This window comes from Malaya genurostris, chromosome 1 (genome assembly GCF_030247185.1).
Source record: "Malaya genurostris strain Urasoe2022 chromosome 1, Malgen_1.1, whole genome shotgun sequence".
NCBI classification, from domain to species: domain Eukaryota; kingdom Metazoa; phylum Arthropoda; class Insecta; order Diptera; family Culicidae; genus Malaya; species Malaya genurostris.
Window position 1 is genome coordinate 56477533 of NC_080570.1, and position 27892 is coordinate 56505424.

At 37.7% G+C, this 27892-nt stretch overlaps 1 protein-coding gene across 8 annotated transcripts in view; it reads right to left on the reverse strand.

The window, feature by feature from the left end:
• LOC131440137 (uncharacterized) overlaps positions 1 to 27892 on the reverse strand; it is a 486136-nt gene that overhangs the window by 147686 nt on the left and 310558 nt on the right. For all 8 annotated transcript variants that reach the window (XM_058611189.1, XM_058611187.1, XM_058611185.1 and 5 more), the window contains one exon: positions 624 to 668. In XM_058611189.1, coding sequence (XP_058467172.1) covers positions 624 to 668 — 45 coding nt within the window. The remainder of the gene's footprint in view (positions 1 to 623; positions 669 to 27892) is intronic.

Consider the following 27892-nt stretch of genomic DNA (forward strand, 5'->3'; position numbering starts at 1 on the left):
ATAGTAAAGAAAGACGTAGTTCTACGTCAAAAATGAGTAAAACCCCACTCATCTGCAAAAGAAAAGTGGAACAGCTCGAATTTAGAGTAACTCTTTAGTTGCTAAAATTTGAGTTCTTCCACTGGAAATGATTTTTGGATTAAATCGACTCATACGCTAAATAATATTTTATTTGTTGTAAATAAGCGAAAAATTGAGTAATTAGTATTCAAATTTTACTTTTATCGGAGATGGTTCAACAGATTTCAACCGCCTTAGGCTCGTTTGAAAGTTACTATTAGATTCATGATCCAATTCGACAATAATCTCTTTCGATTCTGCAGATATAATCTTATAAGTGATGCAAACGACGAATAGCACTATTTCCTATTCGCACAATTTTATCGGATTTAATCAATGGTCAAGTTCAAATGAAATTATTGGAATTAGAGCTGAAGCTAACTGGTGTTATCTACCCGAATCAATATGAATGAATTTGTATCAAAAATGAGCCCAAATTCGCGTTAAAAGTTATCATAATAAAAATATGAGATTGTGTAAATGACATGATAAAGGCATTATTATACCACTAGGTTTTAAGAATAGGTTTTATATATTTCATTGCGAAAAATAAATTATCATACCTGGTAGAAGATTGGCAGGTTCTGGAGATACACTTGTGTGATTTGCTGAAATGATAACAAAAATCGTTCATTAGTCTTTTTCAATATCAATTCTTGTGTTTTAGATAAAAAGATATATCTTGCGGAAAACGATTGAAATGTTATGGGTAAAACGTTTGGCTTTTACACAGTAAAACTAGGTTCGAATTCCAGCATCGCACATCGAGCCTAAAAAATTGTATGATCAAGATCAGACATGAGTGCCGATTGATCTACGTCTGAAAATTAGTGACAACAGCAACCCTACAGGAAATTCTACCTTAAGCCAACGCGTGTCAATGAGACTTCCAAAATTATAGAAAACTGTAAATTTTGTATCTTTACATTCCCTTTAATTCCTAATCAACCGAGTTGGGAATAATTACGGTTTCGTTTCGGAACGGTTTACGTAGTTTCAACATATATTTTCATGTGATGCTCCCCGTATTCGATTTCCCTACCGGTTGTTTGATTTGCAATAAAATTAATACTAGATTAAGAGAGATTGAGAGAAATAGGTGCTAGATGACGGTTTTAGGAAAATAATAAGTTTGGATCGTAATCCCATTGATATTGTTAATTTGAAGTCATTCACTACGCAATAGCAATACGGAAGGAAAATTAGTAAAAAAAATAATTTCACACCACATAGTGATTAGAGCGACAAAAGACTTTGGTTGATGCTGATGATGATGTTTATGCACTATTTTGATTGAACACAATTCAACGTTTTTTGACATAAATTGAATTCATAGAAGCAACAGGAACGCAGGGTTTGAACACACAGCAGGCTCTGCGTTTGAATGGCGCGTTTGAGTTGCTGTAGCAAAATCCTGCACTTCCGCTACTTCTGTGTATGACATTCAAGCTAAATAGGGTAAATTAATCACCTGCATGACATGCTTTGTGATTTTACATGTTTTTCCTATCATTCTAATTATTATTAATCACAGCATATATGTTAATGTTATTTACTGGTTTTATTGATATTACTCCGCCAAAACGGTGTTTCTGAATAAATTTTAAATACATCAAGAAGCATGAAATTCTGAAGCGACCGACCAAACAAACTCATTAAAATTCTTTCATTCTTTCTACCATACTTCTGGTAACGTGGCTATGATTGTTCTCAATCGCTGTATCGAGTGCAATCAAAACCAAACACTGATAACAGAATAATCGCGGTGTTGTGCTTTCTTGATCTATATCAACACACGTGCATACCGGTGTGGTGTATTCATCAGATTCCCGAAAATCTATAATTTCCAGCGATTGGTGCAACCAAGCTCATATAAATTGACTTAAATTATCAGTACATAACTGAAGTTCAACCGTTTGAAGGCATCATTTTTCAATACTCATATTAGGGAAATTTATTGATTTTTGCTAATTTATGCACCCTCCGTGCACCAGGGCCGGTGAAACATGTTAAACCCAGGTGGGTAATTTTTCATACCGAAGGGAACAACCCACTTTTTTCAAGTATCCCTCTATTCTAATGGAAATGATATTTATTCCTTAAAAGTGCGAGCTCGTTTGTTTATAATATTTTGTTTCCAAATTAGTTTGCATGAATCGTGTAAATGCGAAGTTTGAAGATTTTTTGGGTACTAAGTTCCAAAACAAAATTTCGCATCCAAGGTTTAAATATGACATAAAACGGTGGAGTTGTTCCAACTTTTGACGTAGGACTACCCAGCTGGTTTCAAAATCACTGCCAATATTTGTTTGCAACATTAAGGCACAGCCTTTTGTGATCCGTTTTTTAACCTCTTTGTGTTAGAGAATTTTCAAAATTATTTCTTTGAGAATTTTTATTATAATGATCGTTTAGTTTGTTGAGGTTGATGATGTAAAGGGTCTGAACTCGTTCATCCAGTATTCCATGACCATCGAGGTCGTCCTGCATTTCCTCGAATATCCGATCCGACAACCGATTTTCGATCAAAATGTGTCTCTCGAACGGCGCACAAAGCAAATCCATAAACAATCCAACCGCGGATGTGCATAACACATTGATCAAAAAGTCCTGAGACTGACCCACAGATTACGTTTGTGATGTCCAACTAACCTAAAGTACCTACCTTCAGAGAACATGTGTCAAATTTCCACATCATTTTTAAACCCAGCAATAGCTTGAATAGTATTTCCCCTACTCGGATCCTTTAAAAATGAAGTTTTGTGGTATTCTGTACTTTGAACGTGGCCAAATGAAGCAGTCAACCGGAAAAAATTAGGAAAGTTTTGATAACCGTAATGTTTGAACACAAAATCAAAGTTTGTGAGATTACATGAGCGGATATGAACTGGAAGATCTTTTACGATCTTGTAAGAAAATCTGGGTATAAAAAAGATATTTTCCAAATGGGTGCCTAATTCGCTCACAATCGACAAAAGTCTGTCGCAATAAACAGGATTGCGTTGGTATGAAACAGTGGACAAAACATGGATCCACAATTTTTATCCGACGTTATAGCAGCTTTTAGACTGGGAAAGCCAACCGAAAACGTAACATGTAGCTGGAACAATCTTGGCGTCGGTTTTTTAGATGCTAAAGATATAATTGACATCGACTACCTTCAACAGGAAAGTACAATCAATTATTACATTGAATTATTGATGCGTTTGAAGTGCGAAATTGAAAACAATCTCGAACGGTCTCATAAGAAGAACAAAAAAATTATCGTTAACCAGACAGTGCGCCGTGTCATAAGTCAATGAAAAAAAAATGAAAACAATTAAACGAATTGGGCTGCGATCTGTTTCCTCACCCACCTTATTCGCAAAAGCCTAGCCTCCAGCGACAGCTGGTCCTTTGCTGATCAGAAAAAGACACGCCAAGGAAAAATATTTGGCTTTGTTAATTTGTTTGTTTATTTGGAGCAGGGAACAGCCCGGTGGAGTTAGTTTCTGTCAAACTTGCTCTCCAACAGGCATAAAACCTCCTCATCTTTTGCATCAACAGATTACAATCAGCCAAATGATACATTTCACTTAAACATAATATTATCGAAAAATTATAAAATTTCTAGAAAGATTGTATGTCATTTGAAGGTAATAGTGTTGATGAATAAAAACGATTCCTGCAGAATTATGCTTTCCTAGTTAGTACCTGAACTTCTTGAACGATGTGTAGCAACCTTTCTTTTTCCGCACGGAGTACTGAATCTAGTTTTGCAAGAGTGATTTTCTTAAATGCGAACGCACTCATTAAAACGAAAGCTTATGGAAACCGGGAACTTATGTATACGAAACTGTTGTATTTGTTAAAGGAAACCATGACAATGATTTTCGTTACTAACTGTAGTTGCGATCACCAATTATCTGAAATATGATGTTATGTATGATTGATGCGTAGAACTATTTCCAAGCAGTTTGTGTAATGATAAGGTGTTTCTGCGTTTGCCATGACCAGTTAAGAATGATTGAGATGTTCAAAAGCTTGGCACTGTTTGTACGGTATTATTTTTTGTATTTTGAATTTGCACACCGGTGTAGGAAACAAAAACGTAGTCCTACGTCAAAAGATTTTGAGTAATTTTATTTACTTGAAGATATTGTCATTCAAGGTTCATTTGATCATGCAGATATCTTTTAGTAACTTAGCTTTAAATTTGAATGATAAGTGTAAAAACTATCAATTTCAAGAGTGTGAGGGACAAATTCCTCAAAACTATACAGTAAACAGTTCTAGTTGGCAAATTTTTGTTGTCATTTACCTAACGAATTTACTTCAACTGTACCTGCTCCGAAAACACCGAAACAAATGTTTAAAAACATCGACTTCTCAGATAAGCCGATTTTCACAAATTTATTTACGAATTTCGCGCAAAAGGGTATTCGAAGCACCCTCTCAAATGTTAATTAAGCTTTTTGAACAAGTACAGGGTGCTCCATCTTTTATGTCGGTATGTAAACTTTGAATTACATCGAGAAAAAAACAACCGATTTCTATAAGTTATGTATTTTTATTCAGTTTGGTTCCTTAAAATTTGTTTGGATTAGTTTTTGAAGACAATATCATGTTTGTTCTGCGTTTGCCATGAACTTTTTCGAGCATCTCGGGTGTTATAGTGTCAATTTCAGCACGAATGTTTCCCTTGAGGTCGTCAATAGTTTGAGGCTGGTTGGGTTGAATCAAAGATATCATATTAACAAGATATCTTATACATTTCGCGAACAAATTATTGGCAACATCCTTTTTTGCGAGCAATGTCGTACATAGAAGAAATGTCAAATTCGTGCGCGCCAAAATAGGAGCACTGCGCACCCACACAATTGACATACTATGTTGAATGTGATGCCGTGCGATGGTGTTGCTGAACTGAAGATTGATTTCACTCCAAGTTGACAGGGTCTGGTTAAATCAATAGTATTGTCAGATGGGGTCTTTTTGCCGCGATATTTTTTCCCGATTTGCACATTGGGGTAACGTAATGGAACGACTGTTTTCGATGTAAAGTGCCACCATTTCAGAACTTTGTAAAAAAGTGTCCAAAAATACTGATGATTTCAACAAAATTACTCAAATTTTCGAATTTGAATACTATGAACCTATTTAAAATTCTAAACGAGCCTTACACTGAAAAAATATGCATAGATCATTCACGAACAGTCAAGTGGTTCAGTAGTAGTCGAGATGGTCGCATCATTCTGATTCGTAAAAAATTGAAAAAAAACATCTAAATTTGATTCACAATAGTTCCAATTTGTAGGTCATGTTTGTCGAAGGCCATACAAACTTACTTTAGCTGTCGCGGTTTTTCATTTCTGGATCCGGAAGTAACACATGGATCAATAAGTCCCGAGACTAACAATGGAAACAACATTTTTTTTTGCAAATTTTTTTTTATTCATCAACATAACATAAACCTTTTAGGGTGATACAATGGTTCCAACGTTTTTCCAATTTTTCAATACCATGTTTATAAAAATCGCCTTTTCGCTTCAAAATAAGCTTCAGTTTCAGCGATGACCTCCTCATTTGAGCCAAATCTTTTTCCCTAGAGCATTTTTTTAAGATCAGCAAAGAGCCAGTAGTCACTGGGGGCTAAATCTGGCGAGTATGGGGGGTGGGGAAGCAGATCAAAGCCCAATTCGTTCAATTTCGCCATTGTTTTCATCGACTTGTGGCAGGGTGCATTTTTTTCCATCGAGAGCCTTCGCGGCACCCACTTGGAAAAAATCCTTTTTCATGCTCAATTTTTCATGAAGGATAGTAACAACACTTCCATATTATATCTGTGTCTTCTCAGCAATCTCACGGAGCTTCACTTTACGATCTTTCATTATAATTTTTGTCACTTCACTCACATTTTCCGGTGTAACGGCTTCCACAAGTCTACCCGAGCGTTCCGCGTCATTTGTGTCGGTACGACCACGTTTAAACTCGGCGAACCACCGACAAATCGTTGCTTTTGATGGACAAGACTCCGGATAATATTTTTCAATCCATTGTTACGCTTGCACGGTGTTTTTACCCATTAAAAAAATATGTTTTATCAAAACACGAAACTCAGTTTTTTCCATTTTTTAAACAAACTACAAAACGACTTTACTCCAACCTCGATAACTGAGCTGTTTGTGGTCGGATCGACTTCAAATTTTGACCCGTTTCAAGCAAAGGTTAGTACTCTAGAAAGACGTGGTTACTGGTTTACTACGAGCGCCATATCTGCTTTAGTCTCGGGACTTATTGATCCATGTGTTAGTTGTCGATGATTCCAAAGTGAAATTCATAGTAACTGGAGGCTTACGAGTGGATAATAGTTCGAGGTAGCCAAACCGGGCGAATGAGATGGATGGGGAAGAAGCGATTTGAGCCTCGGAACTTTGATTGTTGCGATACTCTTGTATAATGGCGCACTGTCTCAGACAAACTGTTTCTTTCACTGCATGTGAGGCCGTTTTACAGCGGTTTGGACCTTCCATTGCTCCAATGACGCAAGCGTTTTTTTTTAGTTCACCAAAAGTATAGCATGACAATCTCAGAACATCAGTTCTTTGTCGGGTAATCATTCTGTTCTTTTATGTTTAGTAATGGTTCTAGGTTTCATAAACAGTCATTAACCAACACCAATCAACCAACAGTCCAACCGAATCTGCTTCAGCATTGCTTAACACGCTTCCGAAGTGCGCCCGCGTTCGTCTGAACAGGCATATTTTGGCACCCAGCAGAAGAATATCTTTCTAATCTACAGAATGATACCCAAACTGTGACATGTGCGCACAATACTAATCTTTGTGGCATCTCTTAGCTCGCGCACCTTATGTAGATTTGACACTGTCCAATATAGCCGCATCGTACGGCCTTCGCTGAGGCCTTTATCGACAGTGGATTTTCAACCACCACGAAACAGTGGATTTTCAACCACCACGAAAACCACTGTTTTTAAAAACAATTATTTATATTTTCGGAAAACTGCTTTTCTAGTTTTGTTTATTTTGTATTGTGCCAACTAATACGAATGCATTGAAGCAGTGTAGCTAACTTTTTTATTAGGGAATTAAAATCTACATTTATGAAATGTAAGCAATTTTCCATTAAACTTTGGTAAAAAATTGAACCAGGCTGATATTTCATCCAAAAAGTCAGGCTTACCATTCGTCTTAGAATAAATTATTGCTAAAACGATTATTTTAAACTTAATCCACTCAAGCCACTTCTATAAACTGGTGGCACTGCATATATAAATACATAGATCGATGACATATGTACCAAATAAAATGTACGTAAAAGACAATTACCAACACATTGTCTTTGTCGAAAAAAACCCTGCTCGGAAGCATGGTTATTTTTGACAATTCGATAGTTATTTTCCGGCACTGGAAAAATTATAATTTCAGATCTTTATTAGGTGTACAACTTTGCTTCCGCCGTTTTTTCCAAAATTAAAAGCTTTATTGTGAAAAAGTGCTTACAGATGTATTAATCAAAGTATTGTCCGTCGTTAGCAACAACTTTCTCCCATCTTTCCGGCATTTTTCGGATTCCGGCTCGAAAAAAGGAGTCCATCGAACGGAATAGGTGGAAGTCAGAAGGGGCGACATCTGGGGAGTACGGCGGGTGAGGCAAGACTTCCCATTTCAGCGTTTCCAGGTACTTTTTGACCACTTTTGCGACGTGAGGCCGAGCATTGTCGTGTTGGAGGATGACTTTGTCATGTCGCTCTTGATATTGAGGCCGCTTTTCTTTTAGCGCGCGACTAAGGTGCATCAGTTGCGTTCGCTAGCGATGTCTTGTGATGGTTTCACCCGGTTTTAAGAGCTCATAGTAAATCACAACGAGCTGATCCCACCAAATACAAATCATAACCTTGACGCCATGAATATTCGGTTTTGCCTTCGACGAAGTAGCATGCCCGGACTTTCCCCATGATTTTCTGCGTTTAGGATTATCGTATCGAACCCACTTTTCATCACCGGTTACGATTCGATGTAAAAACCCCTTACGATTTTGTCTTTGAAGCAGTTGTTCACATTCAAATAGTCGGCGCTCGATTTCAACTCGTACGGCACCCAGTTTCCTTCTTTCTGAATCATACCCAGGGCCTTGAAACGTTTTGAAATGGCTTGCTGACTCACTCCCAACGATTAGGCAAGTTCTTCTTGGGTTTGACACGAATCTTCATCAAGCAATGCTTCTAGTTGTTCATCTTTAAAGGTGTTTTCTCATCCACCACCATGTTTGTCTTCGACATCGAAATCACCATATTTAAAACGTTGAAATCACTTCCGACACGTTCTTATACTCAGAGCAGCATCAACGTAAGTTTCTGAGGGCATTCGATGCGCTTCGGCTGCATTTTTTTCTAATTGTTACAGAAAAGTAAAACTTTCCGCAAATGGAGAGAATTTGGCACATAAACAGACATTTTCGAGCGTGAATAACACGAAAACAAGAACAACTGTCACTAAAACGACGATGACAATTCGTTAGGCATTGTACACACTCACTTTAAAGGCATTATCATCTATGTATTTTGACCAGCCTCAGCCGGTACAGACACCTATCAGAAAACGGCGGAAGCAAAGATGTACACCTGATAGTAAAAATGACTTATGTTTAATCTTTATTTATATTTCAGTCAAAAAAAAAAAAAGAAAGCTACAATACATTGTAAAACGACGTAAGTTTTACTCGAAGTTCTTCTTATGTTCTCTGTAGTGCAATTGTTATACCACTTGATATCATTTTTTTCTCGTGCAAAAAAACAGATAACTTACCATCTGTCAAACTTTGAAATGGACCGCAGTTTTTGATAAATATAATAGCTGCTTGACTGTCAAATTTTAACTAAAAGTTAAAATAATTCGTGAGATGGTACACGGCCTTAAACAACTGAACGAACACACCTCGTTTTTTTCTAACTGAACATTTTGATAACCCTTTGTGGCCGTGCTGCCAGAACGCAGGAAAATATTAATTATCTATATTTCAAATTAAAACATAACGTAAAAGTCGTAACAAAAACTGGAGATCTTCTCATCTCGCAGTTCAACAAAACAGGTTTGAAAGCCTACGTGTTTTGTTATACGTTACAGAAATTCAATTTCGTCAAAATTTTAAAACTAATATTAAATCTGCGAAATCACCTTCTCGATATTCTGTGGAATGGCCTTCGGCGAAATGTTTCCCTACGAAATGATCATTTCGGCAAACCGGCTTGTGAACTAGACTTTAGGAGAATTTAACAAAAAATTGTCCAAGAGCTTAAAAATCACTTTTATTATAATCGAACAACACATGAAAAACTTTAACTTAAGCAAATCAATTTTTTTGTTATTGTTCCATTGACCTACCTACCAGCAGCACCCTACGTGTCTATTGCCCTCAAGTTACTTCGTATTGTTTTGCCTAAAGCATATACTCATACCGCTGCCCAATGCTTCATTGAATACAACACACCGAATCGAATGCTATAGTTTTGATTTTTACATTATTCCGAAAAACAATAAATCATGATCATACAAAAATAAAAATCACTTGGAGATCAGCTCAGTTGTGAATTTTTTTCCTTGGCTAAGACCACTTGTGATGAAACCAGTTGTGATTTTTTTATGTACGAGATCAGCAGTGATCTTAGATCACCAATGATTTTTGATTTTCCCAACCCTGGTCCTAACGGTAATAACCAAATCATGTTTAAAATAGGGCTGAAAAGTTACACCTTAATACCCAACCTAAATCTTAACAATTGCAACAAATAATTTATTTTAAAAAAATGAATGCTACCAAACTCCAGATTATTTTTCGGTTAATATTCTAAGTAGTACCAAGAAGTTTTAACTTTCTATCCATGCCAAACAAGCAGCATCCCTCCAGACAGAACACGTCAAATCTTCTTCTATCCAGAAAAATATATTTATTTTATAATTTTGAATCTGCTTGAAACCGTATTTGAAACATAAAATAATAATACGTATTAATTCAGAGGACTTGTTCAGTTTATTTTCGTGACACCAACCATAAAACCAGTAAACTCTGAAAATATAACGATGAAGATTAGGCTGGGGGAAAGCGGTGAGTGGTGATAGTAATACCACCGTTCGGTCATAACAGACAATGAAACCGTATGACGTAAAGCAAACACCAAGCAAGATCCTACTGCTGCAGCCCGAACGTATCAAAACTCGTCAGCTCAAGTATATAAATCGACATGAAACTATCATTTTACCACGATCCGAGATGGGTTCGGAACTGCAAAATGGTTAACCATGCCAGTGCTGCACCAATTGAATTGCAGCGCGTAGGACTTCATCACGGCAGTAATCACGAAACCCCCGTCAATCGGGGAAGCCAAACGTAGAAAATGGGTGCACCGGCGAACGGAGCGGAACAGCGATGAACAGCGGAACAGACCGATAACGCCACTTGTTCCGCCTGTCAGACTAACTGACTGACTGACTGACTGGCTGCTTGTTTGGCGCTATAACACAACAAAAAGTAGCTCATTGTTGCAGTTGACTTCGTGCATTTACGGTGCATTTTCGTGTGTAATCGATCGGCGACCTTTCGTTTCGTTTTCGAACAATGTAATGTGCGCAGTTACAAACAAAAGGGCTTTTAAAACGACATTGGAAAGTAGTATCGAAGGGAATGAATGAACCCAACCGACCGAACACATGCGGCCCCCGTACGAACTAGCTCTCAGTCTCAGAAGCTGCCGGAGAATATCTCCGTTCGCTCTTGCTCACGTTTCGTCGATACGGACGAAAATGTATGTATAGAAGGAACCTTCGCTGAGTTCGCGAAATTCATTTGTAAGCGAGATTGTAACATGCTGTATTCATCGGTGGACGGGCGGGAGGGCGACGGGGACAGTTCCTATACGAGAGATTCCCGACAGAGTTTTTGCGATAGTGTCTAGCTGACGGCCCATGGTGTCGATATGTCGGTCTAGAGAAGCGAATTCTATATTTAGTCGACCTCGTGACTACAAAAGTAACGCGAAAGGAATTTAGGGAAGGTAGCTTCCTCTGTAAACACTCAAACAGTCAAAACGTTTAAGTGTTTGAGCGAATAGCTTTGATTTTATGAAATATAACAAGCGTGTTTTATCGTAATAATAATTTCAATAAATTTAATTTCGATCGAAGGTTATTTCCTGATTTGTTCCATGATTCATCGACAGACGAACATGAAATAAATCAGCGTTCGTTTTTATGTACGCTTGTTGCATGCAATAAACAAAGGACATGTCTTACTTATATCGATCTGTGCCATACGTGTACAATGTCATAAAATAAATAATTGAAACAGAAACACAAATGTGTGAATGAATTGAATGGAGGAGTGGGATCAGTAAACAAGCATATGTTATTTTGCAGTTTGTAATTAACCTTTTTTTCAAGAGTAAATTTTTGACAAAATTCGTTTCGAAATGGAAGGTAATGCAAACATAAATGCACGATACTCTGAAGAATCTATAATGCTGGTGAAATTTCATACGCTTTTAACCACAACTTTTTACTAAGTTAGGTGAAAAGTAACCTTGATTGATCAACAAAATGTAAGAAGAATAATTTATTTTAAGAATTTTCCATCTTAATAAACTCGTCCAGACTTACTTTTCTTTACGTTTCGTCTTAGACTCGTCAGGGCAGAGCAGTTCAAATTGAACTACTTAGTGCAAACTTAAACAGTTCAACGAAAAACGTTATTCGGCACGTCAGCAAAGACATGCACTTCGGTGCCAATTAATAAGTGTTTTGCAAATAGCATTAACTTTACGTCTGCTTAGCGTTTCAAGCTGAACTGTTTAAGTTTGCACTAAGCAGTTTAATTTGAACTGCTCTGCACTGACGAGTCTAAGACGAAACGTAAAGAAAAGTCGCCCAAACTGACAAAAACTTTAGTAAAATGAGGTACCAAAACCTAAATGACCTGTAAAATCCGCCAAATACGTGTGCGTGCTGAAATTTGGGAACGGATGAAAGTCCGAGAGAGCCAAGCTAGGCGCATAGTTGTATAACAATAGTTGATTCTAGCCATGGATGCGATACTCTTGTGTACCGGAGTATTGTCATGAAAAACGAGCAACGAATTGTGTGTGTGTGTGTGTGTGTGTGTGTGTGTGTGTGTGTGTGTGTGTGTGTGTGTGTGTGTGTGTGTGTAATAGTGGATCCCAGTTTCAACAACAGTTACCAGTCGACGCCAAAAAAAGAATGGCCAAACACGCTTCCGAAGTAAGCTAGCGTTTGCTGTTTATTTGTCTGGTAAATTGAAGAGATTTGCACTGCAACTTTTCGACAAAATGAAACTTTGTTTTGATCGAAAAAGACAAATGTTTGATGTATATCATATGATGATTGTCCCAACTCATGCTCCTACAAAGGTGTGAACAGAACGAGCTATCTAAATGATAATTTATATTTTAATACATATCTTAACCAGTAAACAAAAAAAAACACGATCTGAATAATCTAAGAGGTATTGATCTTTCTTCAAAAAAAACCGATTGACAACAAAATAACATTCAAATATTTCGGAGCGGACGATTGTGGACGAGCAGAGCCAAGCCCAATTCCATCCACAACTGTCGATCCCAATTAGTTTTCTGAACCCATTCCTCAAATTACCTTGCGACAAATCGTTGAAGATTTGTGTGTTATTAGTAAGTCGCAGAATTAATGGGCAGAAGTTAACGTGTGGTGAAACTGGACTGTTTTATACAAAAGGATCCTACTATGGATCGGTAAGTCATTTTTCAAACGACATAATACACCGTACTTCTTGGTAATCTTCTTGAAGACGTTATTAATATGAGATTTGAATGTCAATTATGGCTCCAAGATACTTCAACTCTCTAACGTGATCAATAGTTTCACCATCAATTTCAACATTGGCGTCATGACCGGTACTAACAGAAGAAATAACTATATACCTTTAGTTTTGGCGACATTTAGTTTCAGTTGCTAAATTTTCAATTATCGCAAAGCAAATCCTCGCTTAACTGTACCACACTTTCATTGAAATCTTAAGCTGTAATGAACAGAACAGTATCATCAGCAAACAAATTCATATCACAGAAACGCAAGACTCGCTTCATATCATTAATATACATAATAAATAGAATAGGACCTAACACACTTCCCTGAGGTACACCAAGTGAATTACCGATGGCACTAGACACCACATCGTTAAAAACAGTCTTTTGAGATCTACCACGTAAATAGTTTTCAAACCATTCATGTGCCATTCCCACGAAAACCAAAACACCGTAATGTCTGCAACAATAAGAGTCTAAAATTTGTTTCAAAGGCTCGCTTGGAATCCAAGAACACAGCAAAAATACTCTCTTTGACTTCAATTTTCTCCTTCCATTTTGCCAATACTAGGTTCAAAGCGGTTTCGCAAGAGTGACCCTCACGATATCCCGATTGTTCCGGTATTAGCAAACTGTTAGAGTTCAAATAGTTAATCAGCTGATCTTTAACAACAAGTTCCGTTCCAGTAACCTTGAGGATAGGAACCACCAGAGATTCTTTCCATACTTTTGGTACGTGCCCCGTGTACAACGATTCATTTACCAAATCCAAAAACGAAGAGAAAAAAATGATTTGTAGATAGTGTGGCGTTGGCGGTTCAATGCATAGGACGCTGGACGACCTGGAAGGATTCTTAGTGTCAGTAGGATTCATAGTACTAGCCATGCAATGATTCTGTACGCTAAGAATCGGCTGCGAAGTCTGTTGAAACAGAAAGGCCAAATTCCACGAAAGCAATGTAATGCCAAGACTTTGCTAGATAGTGTGGCGATTACACTCAAGTTATAAACAGAGTATCACTGAAAGTGATAGATGTAAGATCCTGTTATTGTTCGAAGAAAATTTACTCTTTGTTGGTATTTTGTTATCAGATACCTAATGTGTCCTTCCCACGTGCATTTGGAATCCAACCACCCCGAGGTATTTGAAAGTCAAAACCTGTTGGATCATTCTTCCCATCATACGAAGTTGAAGCAGCGCGGGATCATGCTTTTTTGAAAAGACGACCAGCTCTGTTTGCTCCATACGGAATTAAGCGAAGGCAATTTGGATGTCAGACGAAAGCAATGCAAGGCATTCATTCGTTCCTTTATTTCTACGGAAGCCTGACAACAAGCCGTTCGTCTCGACCCAAGTGTCGAGTCGTCGAAGAATAGTTTTTTCGACCAATTATATGATGCAGAACAACGTAACAATGAGTTTATATGAGTTGTGTCTGGAAGCTGGTTTCCCCGGCTTTTGAATGGCGATCTAGACTGGAACAATATTTTGCTCAAGAAACTTATTGAACACTTCCAACAAGCGTCTTTTTGCGAGGTCAGGCAGATTCATCACCAAGTTGAATTTAATTCTGTCCAAGCCAGGAGCATTATTGTTACAAGACAAGAGTGCTATAGAAAATTCCATAATTGAAAAGGGGCTATCATCTATTGATCTGTTGAACACTATTTTATTACGTCATTGATAGTTGTTTGTGCATCATACAACATTTGCGGGTAGTTCGGATTTTCGTGATACGAGTGCAGAATTTTGACACGACTCTTCGTCATAACAAAAATCAAAACAAAAATATAACGAAACAATATCAAAATCAATCCCCACGTTACCTATTAAAGATTCTGATAATTAATAGTGTGGAACAACAAAAGCGTCCAGTTCGAGATTTATCATTCGGATGCAGACTATTCATATTCTACTGATTCTCACGCGAGACTAAATCAGTAGAGCGATTCAAAGTCCTCAGAACTCCCATGTTTCGAAACAGATGAAACTTTGCACAAGTTTTCCGTATGGCAAACCATTAGTTTCGTACGACTGAAAAGTCCCATTCGATTTAAGACTAATGCTGGTAGCAAGCATAGAAACTTGGCAAACATAGAAACTTGGCAAACGTAGAAACATGCAAATATTGAAACTTGACAAACATAGAAACTAGGCAAACAATCAAATTTGGCGATCATAGTAACTTGGCAAACATAGAAAATTGGTGATCATATAAGCTTGGTACACATAGAAACTTGGCAAACATAGAAACTAGCTAAAACATAGAAACGTTGCAAGCATTGAATATTAGCGGTTTTTTGAAACTCAGCAAACATATAAACTAGGCAAACATAGAAACGTGGTTAACATAAAACAATAGCAAATATTTGCCAAAAATTTGAGTTGTGATTGGAAGCTGGTTTTCCCGGCTTTTGAATGGCGTTAACTTTCACTTGCCTCCAGTCGGCTGGAACAATATTTTGCTCCAGAAACTTGTCGAACAATTCCAACAAGTGTCTTTTTGCGCGGTCAGGCAGATTGTTCACCAAGTTGAATTTTATTCAGTCCAACCCAGGAGCGTTATTGTTACAAGGCAGGAGTGCTATAGAAAATTCCATCATTGAAAAGAGACTATCAATTTGATTGATCTGTTGAACACTATTTCTGAAATAACTGTTGAACTATATGTTCTGTGTTCTCTTCTATGCCGTTAAAAGTTATGGTTTTCGATGCACTGTTTATACCTCTCTCGGTTTTAACCGTAAGAGTGGACTTCAAGACGGCAACCAGTACCAAGTTTTTGAGCTGTTCCAATCAACGTACTTTTCCGTTATTAATTTCTTTGTATACGTCTTCAACACGTCGGTCAGAATAGATGCCCTGCAATCCAAATTGCCAGTCAACTGTGTACAACCCAAGCTTCTTGATACAAGTCGAAACTCTTGTAAATTCATTTACAGATTGCTTCAAATTGAAGAATTCTGCTAACTGTTTCAAATGATTCGAACCTCAATCACTGAGTCAATCAATATTGAAATCCCCAGTAATAATAATTATTTTTCTTATATCGACGAAATTCTCCGACTTGTTTTTTTAAAATTTCCAGAAATTGAGGGTCGCTTGAACTTGGAGAGTGGTATACATCTTCATAATTCCCCACCTGCATACCTCTTTCAACTGATATCCCCAAGAACCAATATCCAGCTACTTCGTTTAATTGAATGCTGAATTGAATCGATTCTCTGGCGTAAAAGACAACTCCACCCGTGTGCCTGGAATGGGACAAACAAAAAGCTACAGTGTAATCCGAAACACTGAACTGATCGAAAGCACCAGAACCAACTAGATGTGTGTGAAGGGTGTATATCCTCTATAAGATGACACATTGCGACATAATTAGTAGACAAACCGGCTATGTTCAGATGCAAAATTTCTGAATCCCTCTCACCCACTAGTTGCTATTCCATTGATATAATGTTGTTCTTTTTCGTTTCAAGCAATTTCAGATATACAGGACACTGCTTGCTAAATGCTGGATGGTTGGTGTTTAAATTAATTTCACATTCCGTGTTCATTTTCAGACAATTAACGCATTTAAAATCAGTTGAAGTACAGTCAGATTATCTATGAGCAGCATTGCATGTTGGAACAATTTTCATTGTTTGAACATTCGGTGCTCTTGTGACCAAACTCACCGCACCTGAAAACCGAACACCTATCCCAGCCAATGCACAGCGCATATATTCGTCAACATTCCTCAATTAAAATGTATTAAAAATAATACATCTGAAGTACTATTTGTCGGTTACGTTATTTATACGCTGATATCTCCAGAACCGGAACAGTGAGTCATATGATTATCGAACTTGATCAATAATCTAACAGTAACACTAATTGAAACGGTTACGTGTGAAATAATGATGTGTCTGTTGAATAATTTTGATCTAAAAATTACCAACGTGAATTATTGACAAACGTGAATTATTGGCATGCAAGAAGACGGCATCGGTGCGCTGCATCGTCGCCACATCGCGTAGCGTGTGCATGGGAATACTGTATTTACTACAGTGCCAATCACACCAATGCAGACTATAGTTTCGCGGTGCTGATTTCAATACATGCAAACAGTTGAATCAAGCTGAATCGATTTTCAAAGGTGACATGAATCTGTCATTGCCGGAAGAAAACCCCTGCATTGAAAAAAGGCAAAAACTATAACCCTATTTGCTTAACTCGAACAAACAAGGTTCTTCTAGACTTGATCCTTTCTAGTTTCTTCCGAAAGTAAAACAACCTCAAAGACGAGTAGTTCTGCTAATAGCATGGATTGATCGGACAAACTATATTTGATCCTGTCTAAGTTGAATTGAAAAATGTGATTCCATCTCACTTGAATTCAAAGCTCACGCGTCTACCCTGCTGTTATGCTGACAGTTTAACAAAGGCAGCTCTTCAACTCTCCGATGCCTATGGCAACAGACGAGCCGGGGGGACATTGTTTACCAAAGACACTAAAACTGGCTGATAAAAAGAATGGACGGTGTGAGACAAGTGCAACACATGCATCGGGATGCCACATGTGCCTGAGAATGACGGCAACGGAACCGGCCACCTAGTTGACCTACAATAGTGCACACTACCGGGCTGTCAGTGTGTTACATCCGTAGGTATAGATAGATAGATAGATAGATAGGTGGCTGCTGCTCGGCTGCCGATACCCGATTACCAGTGCATTTTTCCCGGTCGCTCTCCCCCACCCACAGAAAGCCGGTGATGCAATTCCACCTGTCTGCGATTGTGTTAGTGCACGCGCCTCAGATTTCAACCCCATGGAGAACGAACGGATGCAGGAGGCGGTATGGTGCAGTGGATTGGCGTTGAGGGAAAAACTATTTCAAGCCGGCTACAAGTGCTTCCGTAACTGTTATTTATGATTGGATCGTGTGTATGTACGATTCACCGATGACGGCTGCTGTCTGCTTCGTTATGAACGCAGGACCGAACTGACCAGGGAACGGTGCGGGGACTCGGCAAGTTCAACGAGGTGAACCGGCGGAGCAAGTGTAAGTATTTGTAGCTCTGTGGCAGTTTACCGTTTTAAAGCTGGCAAATTGTCGAGTGTTTTTACCTTTCTTAGAAAGGAAAGACGTCGGAAACGGCTCACCGTCCGTTACCTGATGTCATTTGTTCGGTGCATTTTTGCAAAGTTGCAACGTGAGAACGCGTCTGAGCTTTCGTTCGTTTCTATAACAGTGTCATTTCAACGAAGCCAAATAGTTTCCGATCGGTTTTTTGAAGGCGTTCGATTTGTTGCAATCCACTACTTTCTGTTCTATAACACAGACAGTAGTATTTTATTATTTTTAATGATACTTGGAATCTCCATTTTTTTTTATTAAACCAATTAAAAAACTTCCTTTCACCTATCCGCTCGTCGCCCTTTTGTGGAAAAGATTAACCCTAAATACTCAATAGAAAGTTGTTCCTGTTACTAATATGGCTTCCATATTGTTATATTAACAATTATCAATAAAAGTACGAACCGAACGGCATTTAATCAACTAATCTAATCTAATCTAATCTGATCGAATCTGATCTATGAATAGAGTCTTCATCAGAATGGGTTATGAAATCTTTAGAGGAATAACACTTCTCAATACCTATATGTGGCAACGGTCTCAATAATCTGTTCTGTAAACTCGGACGCTCTTCGGAATAGTTAATCCAAGTTTATGGTGACTTACATCACAACGAACAAATAAGTAGATCATCAAAAGCGCTATTTTTTTCATTCTCATCAGTTCCCTACGAAAAATCATACAGAAAAAACACATGTGAATCTAGTATCAGGAATGATAATTCGCGAAAAAAAATAGCAACGGGACTTAAAACCGTACACACTTCGAAAAAACCTTGTGATTTTACATCTTGAAACTCATTGAAATAAAAAAAAACGTGATTAATCCACCTAGCAGTGAGATGATACCTTTTTTATCAATCCGCATGTGTAAAAACACATGAACATTCTTCGGTGTGTTTAGGTTTCATGAAATTATTTTGATGATCGTCGTCGTCGTTTATTTTTATGATGATTGTATGAAACCATTAAATTAATTCTGTGAATCTAAATGTGTGAAAATCGATCCATGAGATATCGAAGTGAGTTCCACTGGTTTTTTGGTCATTTTGGTGAGGGTTTTGGGTTATTATTTACGGTACTTCCTGAACCGGAATTCAGGGACCAAAAAGCAAAACCAACCCGTTATATTCCTTCTGTAGAGTTTGACTTTTATGTTTAAACAGACTTCGCAGACGATTCTTGGCGTTCAAAATCATTGATTGGCTAGTCCTACGATCCTACTTACACTAAGAATCCTTACAGCGTAAGTCAAAACGGTTCGTATAGCCATGAATTAAAATGTCGACTAAATTGGAATAGTGTTGAGATCAATGACAATTTCAAAAGAAACTCATCACCCTGTAATTCCAGAATTGGAATCGCTTAAAATTCAGCAATTTTGTATGGGGTCGAGGATTGACCGGACCAGTGCACAATAAAGGGCTTTTAAGGAGTGTATGTTACGAAAACTTTTAGCAATTCGTAACATAAAACCTAAGAGTTTGGAAGCCTTTGAAATTACGTAATCGATGTGGTTCTTGAAATCAAGTTTGCTGTCTAAGATTACTCCTAAGTCTTTCACAAGCGATTCACGTTTGAGAACGCTTTGCGAGAGGTTGTTGTCATACAAAATTACTGAGCGCTTTCGGGAGAAGGATATAACGGAACATTTGGAGGCATTCAGCACCATCCTGTTGATATGACACCATTTATCGAAAGCATCAAGTTGAGCTTGTAGAAAGCATGCGTCATCCAGACCATTTATCAGATGATAGAGTTTGAAATTATCAGCGAATGATAGCTTGAAACATTTTACAGTTAAGTTGAGATCGTTGAGATAGAGTAAAAATATGAACGGTCATAAATGACTACCTTGAGGAACTCCAGAACTAACAGCAAAAGGTGTTATTATCCTGTTTCCTATTTTCACAGACATCTCACGACCAGTTAGATATGACTGCATCCATTCCAGTAGAGCACCATTGAAGCCAAGTCTGTCAAGTTTGGCTATTGCTATTTGATGATGTATTTTATCAAACGCTGCCGTGAAATCAGTGTAAATTGCGTCGACCTGTTTGCGTGATTGTAGGGATCGGATGATAAATGATGTGAAGGATACTAAATTTGTAGATGTTGATCGTTTAGGCATAAATCCGTGTTGCGTTTCAGATATGTAGTCGTTGCAATTGTGGGTCAAATAGTCAAGAATAATTTTTTCAAATAACTTTGAGACAGCGCAAAGTGAAGCAATTCCGCGATAGTTAGTTATGTCGGATTTGATGCCTTTTTTTAACACTGGGAAGATATATTACTTCTTCCAGGAAACGGGGAATACTCCCGACTCGAGAGATGCGTTGAAAAGTATTATCAGTGGCGTTAGGAGACTGTTCGGGCATCTTTTCAATACTATTGAAGAAATACCATCTGGTCCAGCGATAGTAGAATATTTCAACCTGGAACAAGCCGTATTAATCATGGTCGTTGTGATACGAGAGTGAGGTCCAATAGGGGAACGACGAGGAACGTTAATGACTGCTTCGGATACCTGATCGTTGTTGAGGACTTCTTTAGAGAAAACGCTACTGAAGTGCCTTCGAAATAGATTACAGGTATCGACTAGGGTTGATGACTGAAGTTCACCGAGTGCCATATGAGTTGGTAATCCAATTTCCTTACGCTGTTCGTTAACGTGATTCCAAAAGCTTTTAGGGTTATTTTTTAAATTTCGTTGCACACGAAGTAAATAAGCGTGATGCAAAATTTTGTTTAGTCGTTTATAGCGACTATTAAGATACATATAATGAGATCTCAGCTGGAGCGATGGCCGTTTAGAGAGTTTTTTCAAAGCAGATCTCTTAGCGCACTTATATTGCTTCAAAGTACGATTGGACCAAGGGGGATAAGCTGATTTGCGGTGTTGTCTTTTTGGTACGAACTGATCAATGGAATATTAGTTGACAATAACGACCTCCATTAAACGAAAGCAGGAACTGATTCATAGCGTTGAAGTTACCAATCTTGAAATCGTAATAGTTAGTCTCAGCAATGTTTTCATAAAAGACTGGCTTACAGTCCACCAGACTAACGTGAAGCGGCGAACGATGGTGGCATTATTTAACGAGAGCAGAAGGAGCAGTAAATACGGTACAGGTACTGACTAAGTCCTGACTGACAAAACACAAGTCGAGAAGACGATTGTTGCTATTGTGAATTCCATTTAGTTGCACTAAACCTGCGGTACTCTAGTCGTCCAAGAGTCTTGATGTTGTAATCGTTTTCGATGAGCATGTAGCATCCGGATACAAATATCTGGATTAGCAATAAATCCATTTAATGCCAGGAAAGTTGTAATCACCAAGAAGAACAATTTTTTCATTCAAGCCCATTTGATCCATAATTATTGAAAAAGAAGACAAATGTCGTTCTATCATATCAATATCATTTACGCGATCTGGCGGGAAGTAAAGAACGCACAAATAAAGAGTATAATGCGTGTAAGAGAGAGATATCCAAATTTGTTCTACACTAACAGCATGTGGGAGAGATACCAAGCGAGATTTAAATGTCGATCTACAAGCTATAAGAACACCACCGCCAGTTTTTTTGTTACTGTTTTGATCATTTCGATCCTGTCTAAAGACAGTATAACTGCTATCAAATATTTGATGAGACAAAGTGTTCTCGTTCAACCAGGTTTCAGTAAGTATATAAATATCATAGGCAGTATCGGAGCAAGCAAGATTCTTTTGGTTGGATTTTTTGTTTATGAAATTCGATGTGAGAATGCTTTGAGAAAACGATTGAACTATTCCCGAAGCTTTTGGTACCGGGATTCGGAAATCTGTGTAGCCAAAGTCAGTTAAATTCACATAAGGGATTGTAAAACATTTCATTTGATGTGCTGTTGGTATCTTTAGGAAATCATAGTGTATTCGAAATAAAATTTTAGGATACTTTCCGGGATCGAAAACCGAATACTGGTAAAACATAAATAATTGTATTTTAATCATCGATTATTACAATCTGCAAACCCGATAAACTCGAATAATTTATGTGAAATTGAGATTTTTAGACTATTCATCCTGTATCTCCGGAACCAGAAGTAGGATCTGATTAAAAACAAGAAGTATTTAAAGAATCCGGTTATACCATCTCCGATCGAAATCGACGAACTAATTCGAATGAAAGGTGTAAGAAGTTCTGTTATTTCAGCAACCATTTCTGTAAACTTTGAATTTGAAAATACTGCCATCTTTCTAATACATATATCAGCTTCGACCGAATATGTTGCCAAACCGAACCGAGCTAAAATCGAAACGTTGCTAAATGTCATGATTATGGATGCTTAGAAACGATTGCATACACCATTGCATAATCGTGTTTGACCTCGCTCGCAACCATCGCATTATCATACTGCTGGTATAGAAAGAGAAGTCGCTTGGGCAAAAATATCGATATTGAAACAGTTTCAGCTAATTGAAAGTATTCTATGGGTATAAAGCACAGCCATTTGAAAGTGATGCAATTTGCTTGTGTACACCCTTTATATCGGATGTCATACCAAATGTTTGCATTAGTCGGAAAGCAATGTCAATGTGCGCCAGCCTTTTATTTAATCATACTCGGTTAAAAAACTTAAAAGAGTGAAGATGAATTCGCAAGTTTTGTTAGTGATACTTATAGAGTATTTTTGTCAGTTCGCTTGGAAATCCAACAAACACTCTTTGTATTGACCGACAAAACATTTGAACAACGCAGTGGCCGTACAAAGTTGACCACGATCGGAGGCTCTGTTCAATTGCGTTGCTTTATGAATTGAGTTTCACAACATTCAAGGTAAGTTCTCACTATGCCGACCCGATCGATCCGAACACGATCCGGCACCGATAGCCATAGCTAACGCTCGTATCTGTACTGAATTTTGCAGTATTGTTTTTAACTCTTATATGTACCGTATTTTCCCATTAAAATGTACTGTATTTTGCATATCAAAAGATTAATACAGAATTTTAAATCTTAAACGCATCGAATTTCGATTCGCCGCAATACAAAACGTCCGAGAGAACAGTGACAACACGTAGCGAATATAAATAGGGGAGACCAGCATTTTCACATGCGTGAATTATTTCCCATGGATTAGATTATGAGTGAAACGTTTTTTATTCTCTTAACTCAAAGGAAATTGCTAACGCCACCTAACGGTTCAACAAAAATCATTGAGCAAAACCCCCAAAATAACTAGTCATTTAAGGATGCAATCAAAAGTAACCATTTCGCCCAATTTTTCTTTACAAGCAAACTGTAAATGGAATTGTCTTCTCTTCTTTTTATCATGGTTTTTTCATTATTTATTTTTGTTCAGAACGCGTCACAACAATTTCGCAAAATTTTGTTGATTTAAAACAAAAAAAGTTGTTTCCACAAAAAACAAAAAAAACAATAAATCAAAATCAACATAAAATAAATCAGCTTCTTAAAATAAATAATTGAATTTTTGTGTAAAAAAAAAGACTAATTCGTGGATTTTTTAGTTTAGTTTTTTTAAAATAGCATCAAAAGAGAAATAAAAAGAAAAACTATTGAAATTATGCAAATAAGTTTTCTGATGATAATTTTCTCTCGTATTCATGAACTATTGTTACACAAAATGCGTACTGCAAAATGTACGGTTTTCTTCAAAACCGATATATTGTTTTTTTTTTATTTCTACACAAAATTTACTGTTTTTCGTCAAAAAAATGTACGAGCGTTAGTTATTGTCGAAACTGCAAAAAGTCGGTGCCGGAGAGCTCGGATCGGTCAGATTGGCCTAGTGCGGATAGTGCATACACACTTCGAAAAAAAAAACCCGTGATTTTACATTTTATTAGATGCACATAAATGGAGCGCAGAAGTTCACGCAAATTTACGTGGAAGAACATTTAATATTATGACTAAGTTTCCATGACATGAAATCTATTGAAAAATAAAAGAATAATACTGGATGCGACCGCCACAACTTGAAACGATCATCTTTAGATTACAAAGTACGTCTGGTAAGATGCGTTTAAATGTATATAGTCGCACTAGCAGAATGCAAGTTACAGTCTAAACCATACCAATCTAATATTAAGTCATTACAAATTAAATTCTCCGTCATTTGACAAATTAGGTTTTAATGAATTACATCGTATGAGGGATTAAATCACTAGTAAAATTCAAATTTTTTTGGTGTGTAGAAGAAATCTACAGGAAAAAGTTAAATTTTTTTGGTGTTAAGAAGAAATCTTGTTGAAATCCGTCCATTTTTGAAGAAAATATTGGCATTTTTGACACTCAGATTTCCCAAACAAACCATAGATTGTTAAAATACTTCCATTTTTAACGAAGATATCGATATTTTTGCTTGATTGTGTAAATTACGTGTAGTAATTTTACAATCATTACAAAGATGGAATCGAAAGTCTTGCAAAGGATGACCAAACGTACGTGACACAAGACTTCCAGGAGTTCTTTATCCTACTGTTCATCTTAAGTTTGATGTCCCAGAAATCTGGAGAAAGCGGAAGATGTCAAAGTTTACCAAAAAATACATGAAGTTTGCTCATGTGGGAGACGCAGCACTCAGTTTGTGACAACCGGAACGATCAACGGACACGTAAACATAAAGGAATGCTTCCAAAAGCTCCTACTTCAACTTCAAAGGTTACACAATGGTACATACAACGCTTTTCTGGTCGGATCTAATCTTGTGCCATTACTCGGAAGATATTTTGGAGTGATACAAGGCTAATGAAGTCACTTTTTTACCGAAAGATTTCAATCACCCGAACACACCGGAAGTACGACCAGTTGAGAAGTACTGGGCCATTCATGAAGCAAACACTTCAGAAACATAGCAAGGAAGTAAAATCGGAGGACGATGTGAAGAGAAATGAATTTCCACTAGAAAATGTTAGTCTCTAGGCCTTACGAGTAACGTTAAGAAGAAGGTTCGTGCATTAGATATGATACTGAAATGGAATAAGACGAACATTGAAACCGCTCAGAAATAATTATTTTGTTTGATTCCCTGAAAGTATGGAGAAGATCAGTCAAACGGGAGCATTTTGTTTAATATTTTCTTGGGAAGCAATTTGATTCCGTTTACCCTTTATTTGCAATGAATTTAAGTAAGACGATGTGCATATAAAACTAAAGCCTATGTGCAGAGAACTCGATTTATTATTATTATTATTATTATTATTATTATTATTATTATTAGGACAATGCTCATCTGACAACAAGTCTTAATGAACTAGACTATAAACTAATAAAACTAATTAAAAATGGTAATAATTAAACTTATGCTATAGCAACCGACGATGAAACTGTAAAGAGGTCATATTGAAGTCAAACACATCGCTGAATTTGTTGAAACGACGAGTCATTGCCAAAATCGGGCTGTTGCTAGCATAGTTGGTATTCCGCAGATCAGTGTGCAGTAATGAACGAGGCCGAAGAACACGTCCTGGAGCATACAGGTTAATCTGTGATAGAAGATCCGGAACATCATATTCAGCCAGTAGTAGCTTAGATACAAAAGTGGCTTGTGAAGCACGTCGACGATCAGCTAAAGCTTTAATCCCCAATAGTTGACAACGATCTTCATACGGTGGAAGGCTCAACGGGTTACTCCATGGTAGTTCCCGTAAAGAATAACGCACGAATTTACGTTGCACAGCTTCTATCCTTTGAATCCATAAAGCGTTGTATGGACATCCAACAACATTCGCAAATTCCAGTTGTGAACGAACCGATGAGCAATATAGTGATTTTGAACAAAGTGGGTCGCGAAATTCACTCGAGATTTAAAATATGAATCCAAGTAAACGGTTTGCTTTGTCAATCGTTGCTGAAAGATGGCGGGTGTACGTTAGTTTTTCATCCAGAACAACACCTAGATCTTTGACGTGATCAACGCGTTGCAGTTGAGTGCCAGCGACGGTGTAATTAAAATTAAACATGCTTCTCGTACGATGATAGCTTATGACGGAACATTTAGAAACACAGAGATCCATTTTGTTTCTTACACACCATTCGTAAAACATATTAACAAGGTGTTGCAACTCACGGCAATCAGCTTCTTTGCGAATAACAAGAAATATTTTCAAATCGTCAGCAAAAAATAATTTGCCACCATGTCTTAAGACAAATACAGCATCGTTCACAAACAACGACAAAAGAAATGGTCCTAGAGTACTTCCTTGAGGAACTCCTGAGATACTTGCAAATGGTTCAGACACAGTATTTCCAATTTGTACGACAACTTTACGGTTAACGAGATATGTTCGGAGCCATTGACAAAATCTGGTCATACATCCTAGTTTGCTCAGCTTGGTTAACAAAATTTCATGATTCACAGAGTCAAAAGTAGCTTTAAGGTCAGTGTAGACCGTGTCTATCTGGAATTTGTTGGACATTTGCTCGGTGCAAAACGATGTGAAACAAACGAGATTTGTCTCAACCGACCGACCAGGGAAGAATCCATGTTGGCAACTGCTAATATAATGGCGACAAGCTGATAGTAGAGTAGTATTGATGATTGATTTGACGATCTTAGATTCAACACCCAGCGACGTGATTCCTCGGTAATTAACGACGTTACACTTGTCACCTTTTTTATAAACCGGGAACATTATAGATCGTTTCCAATCAGTTGGAAATGATTGCTGCTGGAGCGACAAATTGAAGATATGCGCTCGTGGCACTGCTCAAATGTCCGAACATTTTTTCAAAATAGCGGATGGCATGGCGCTGATACCTGGAGCATACAACGACTTGATTTTCTTAACGGCTGAAATAACCATTTGCTCGTAGATATGAAAAATGTCCATATCAATTACATCAGCGGGAACATCACGAGCAGCGTTTTCAAGTTCGATGGCAGTGGGTGAGTCAGTCGAAAAGACACTTGCAAAGTATCTAGCAAATAGTGAACACTTATCAATAGCTGTTGTAGCTTCATTATCGTAACACATCATCTTAGACGGAAGTCCAATTTCATTTCTCTTCGTATTGACAAATGACCAGAAGCTTTTAGGGTTGTGCCTTAGGTTATTTTGCACACGATTCACGTAGCGATTGTATAGAAATTTATTATAGATACGATATTCGTTACTGGCTGTAGTGCAGCGATGCTTAGATATAGGGCAACGTCGCAAAGCTTTGGCACGAAAACGTTTCAAATTCCGTAAGGTTTACATGTAGGTACACAGTTCTCAACACAATTATGCAATTGATGATTATAGTGGGTAACGGCAGCATCAATATCAACTCCAATCAATTTGCAACAATAAGTGACGCAATGTTGTCAAATTTGTTTCACGAAAGTTGAAGCGATCAAACGGAATCAATTCTTCGTATTGCAATGAACAGCTGCTGGCAGAAATTACTACTTCTAACGCCGGGTGAAAATCATCAAGTGGAACCATAACGCTAGGAGCTTCTGTTACAGTGCATTCAGATAGACCAGCCTCATTGATAAATACGAGGTCAAGAAAACGCGATTGGTGATTGGAAATCATGCTAACTTGTCTTAGACCATGGAATGCCAGCCCATCTAGGAATACTTGATTAGCATAAGCCATTGTTGAGGTCGTTGGGTCAGGATAAGCATAACCGTACTCGGATGAGGTCCATATGAGACCAGGTTGATTGAAGTAACCAAGAATTATGATGACGTCATTATCCTTAGCCTGAGAAGATACTCGTTCGACAGCATCGAGAAGTATTTGCATAATGCTACCACCATGTCGTCCCGGGTTGGCGGTTCAGTGCATAGGATGCTGGTCTTACGAGCCAGTTGTCGTATGTTCGAGCCCCGACATGGAAGGGTTCATAGTGTCAGTAGGATCCATAG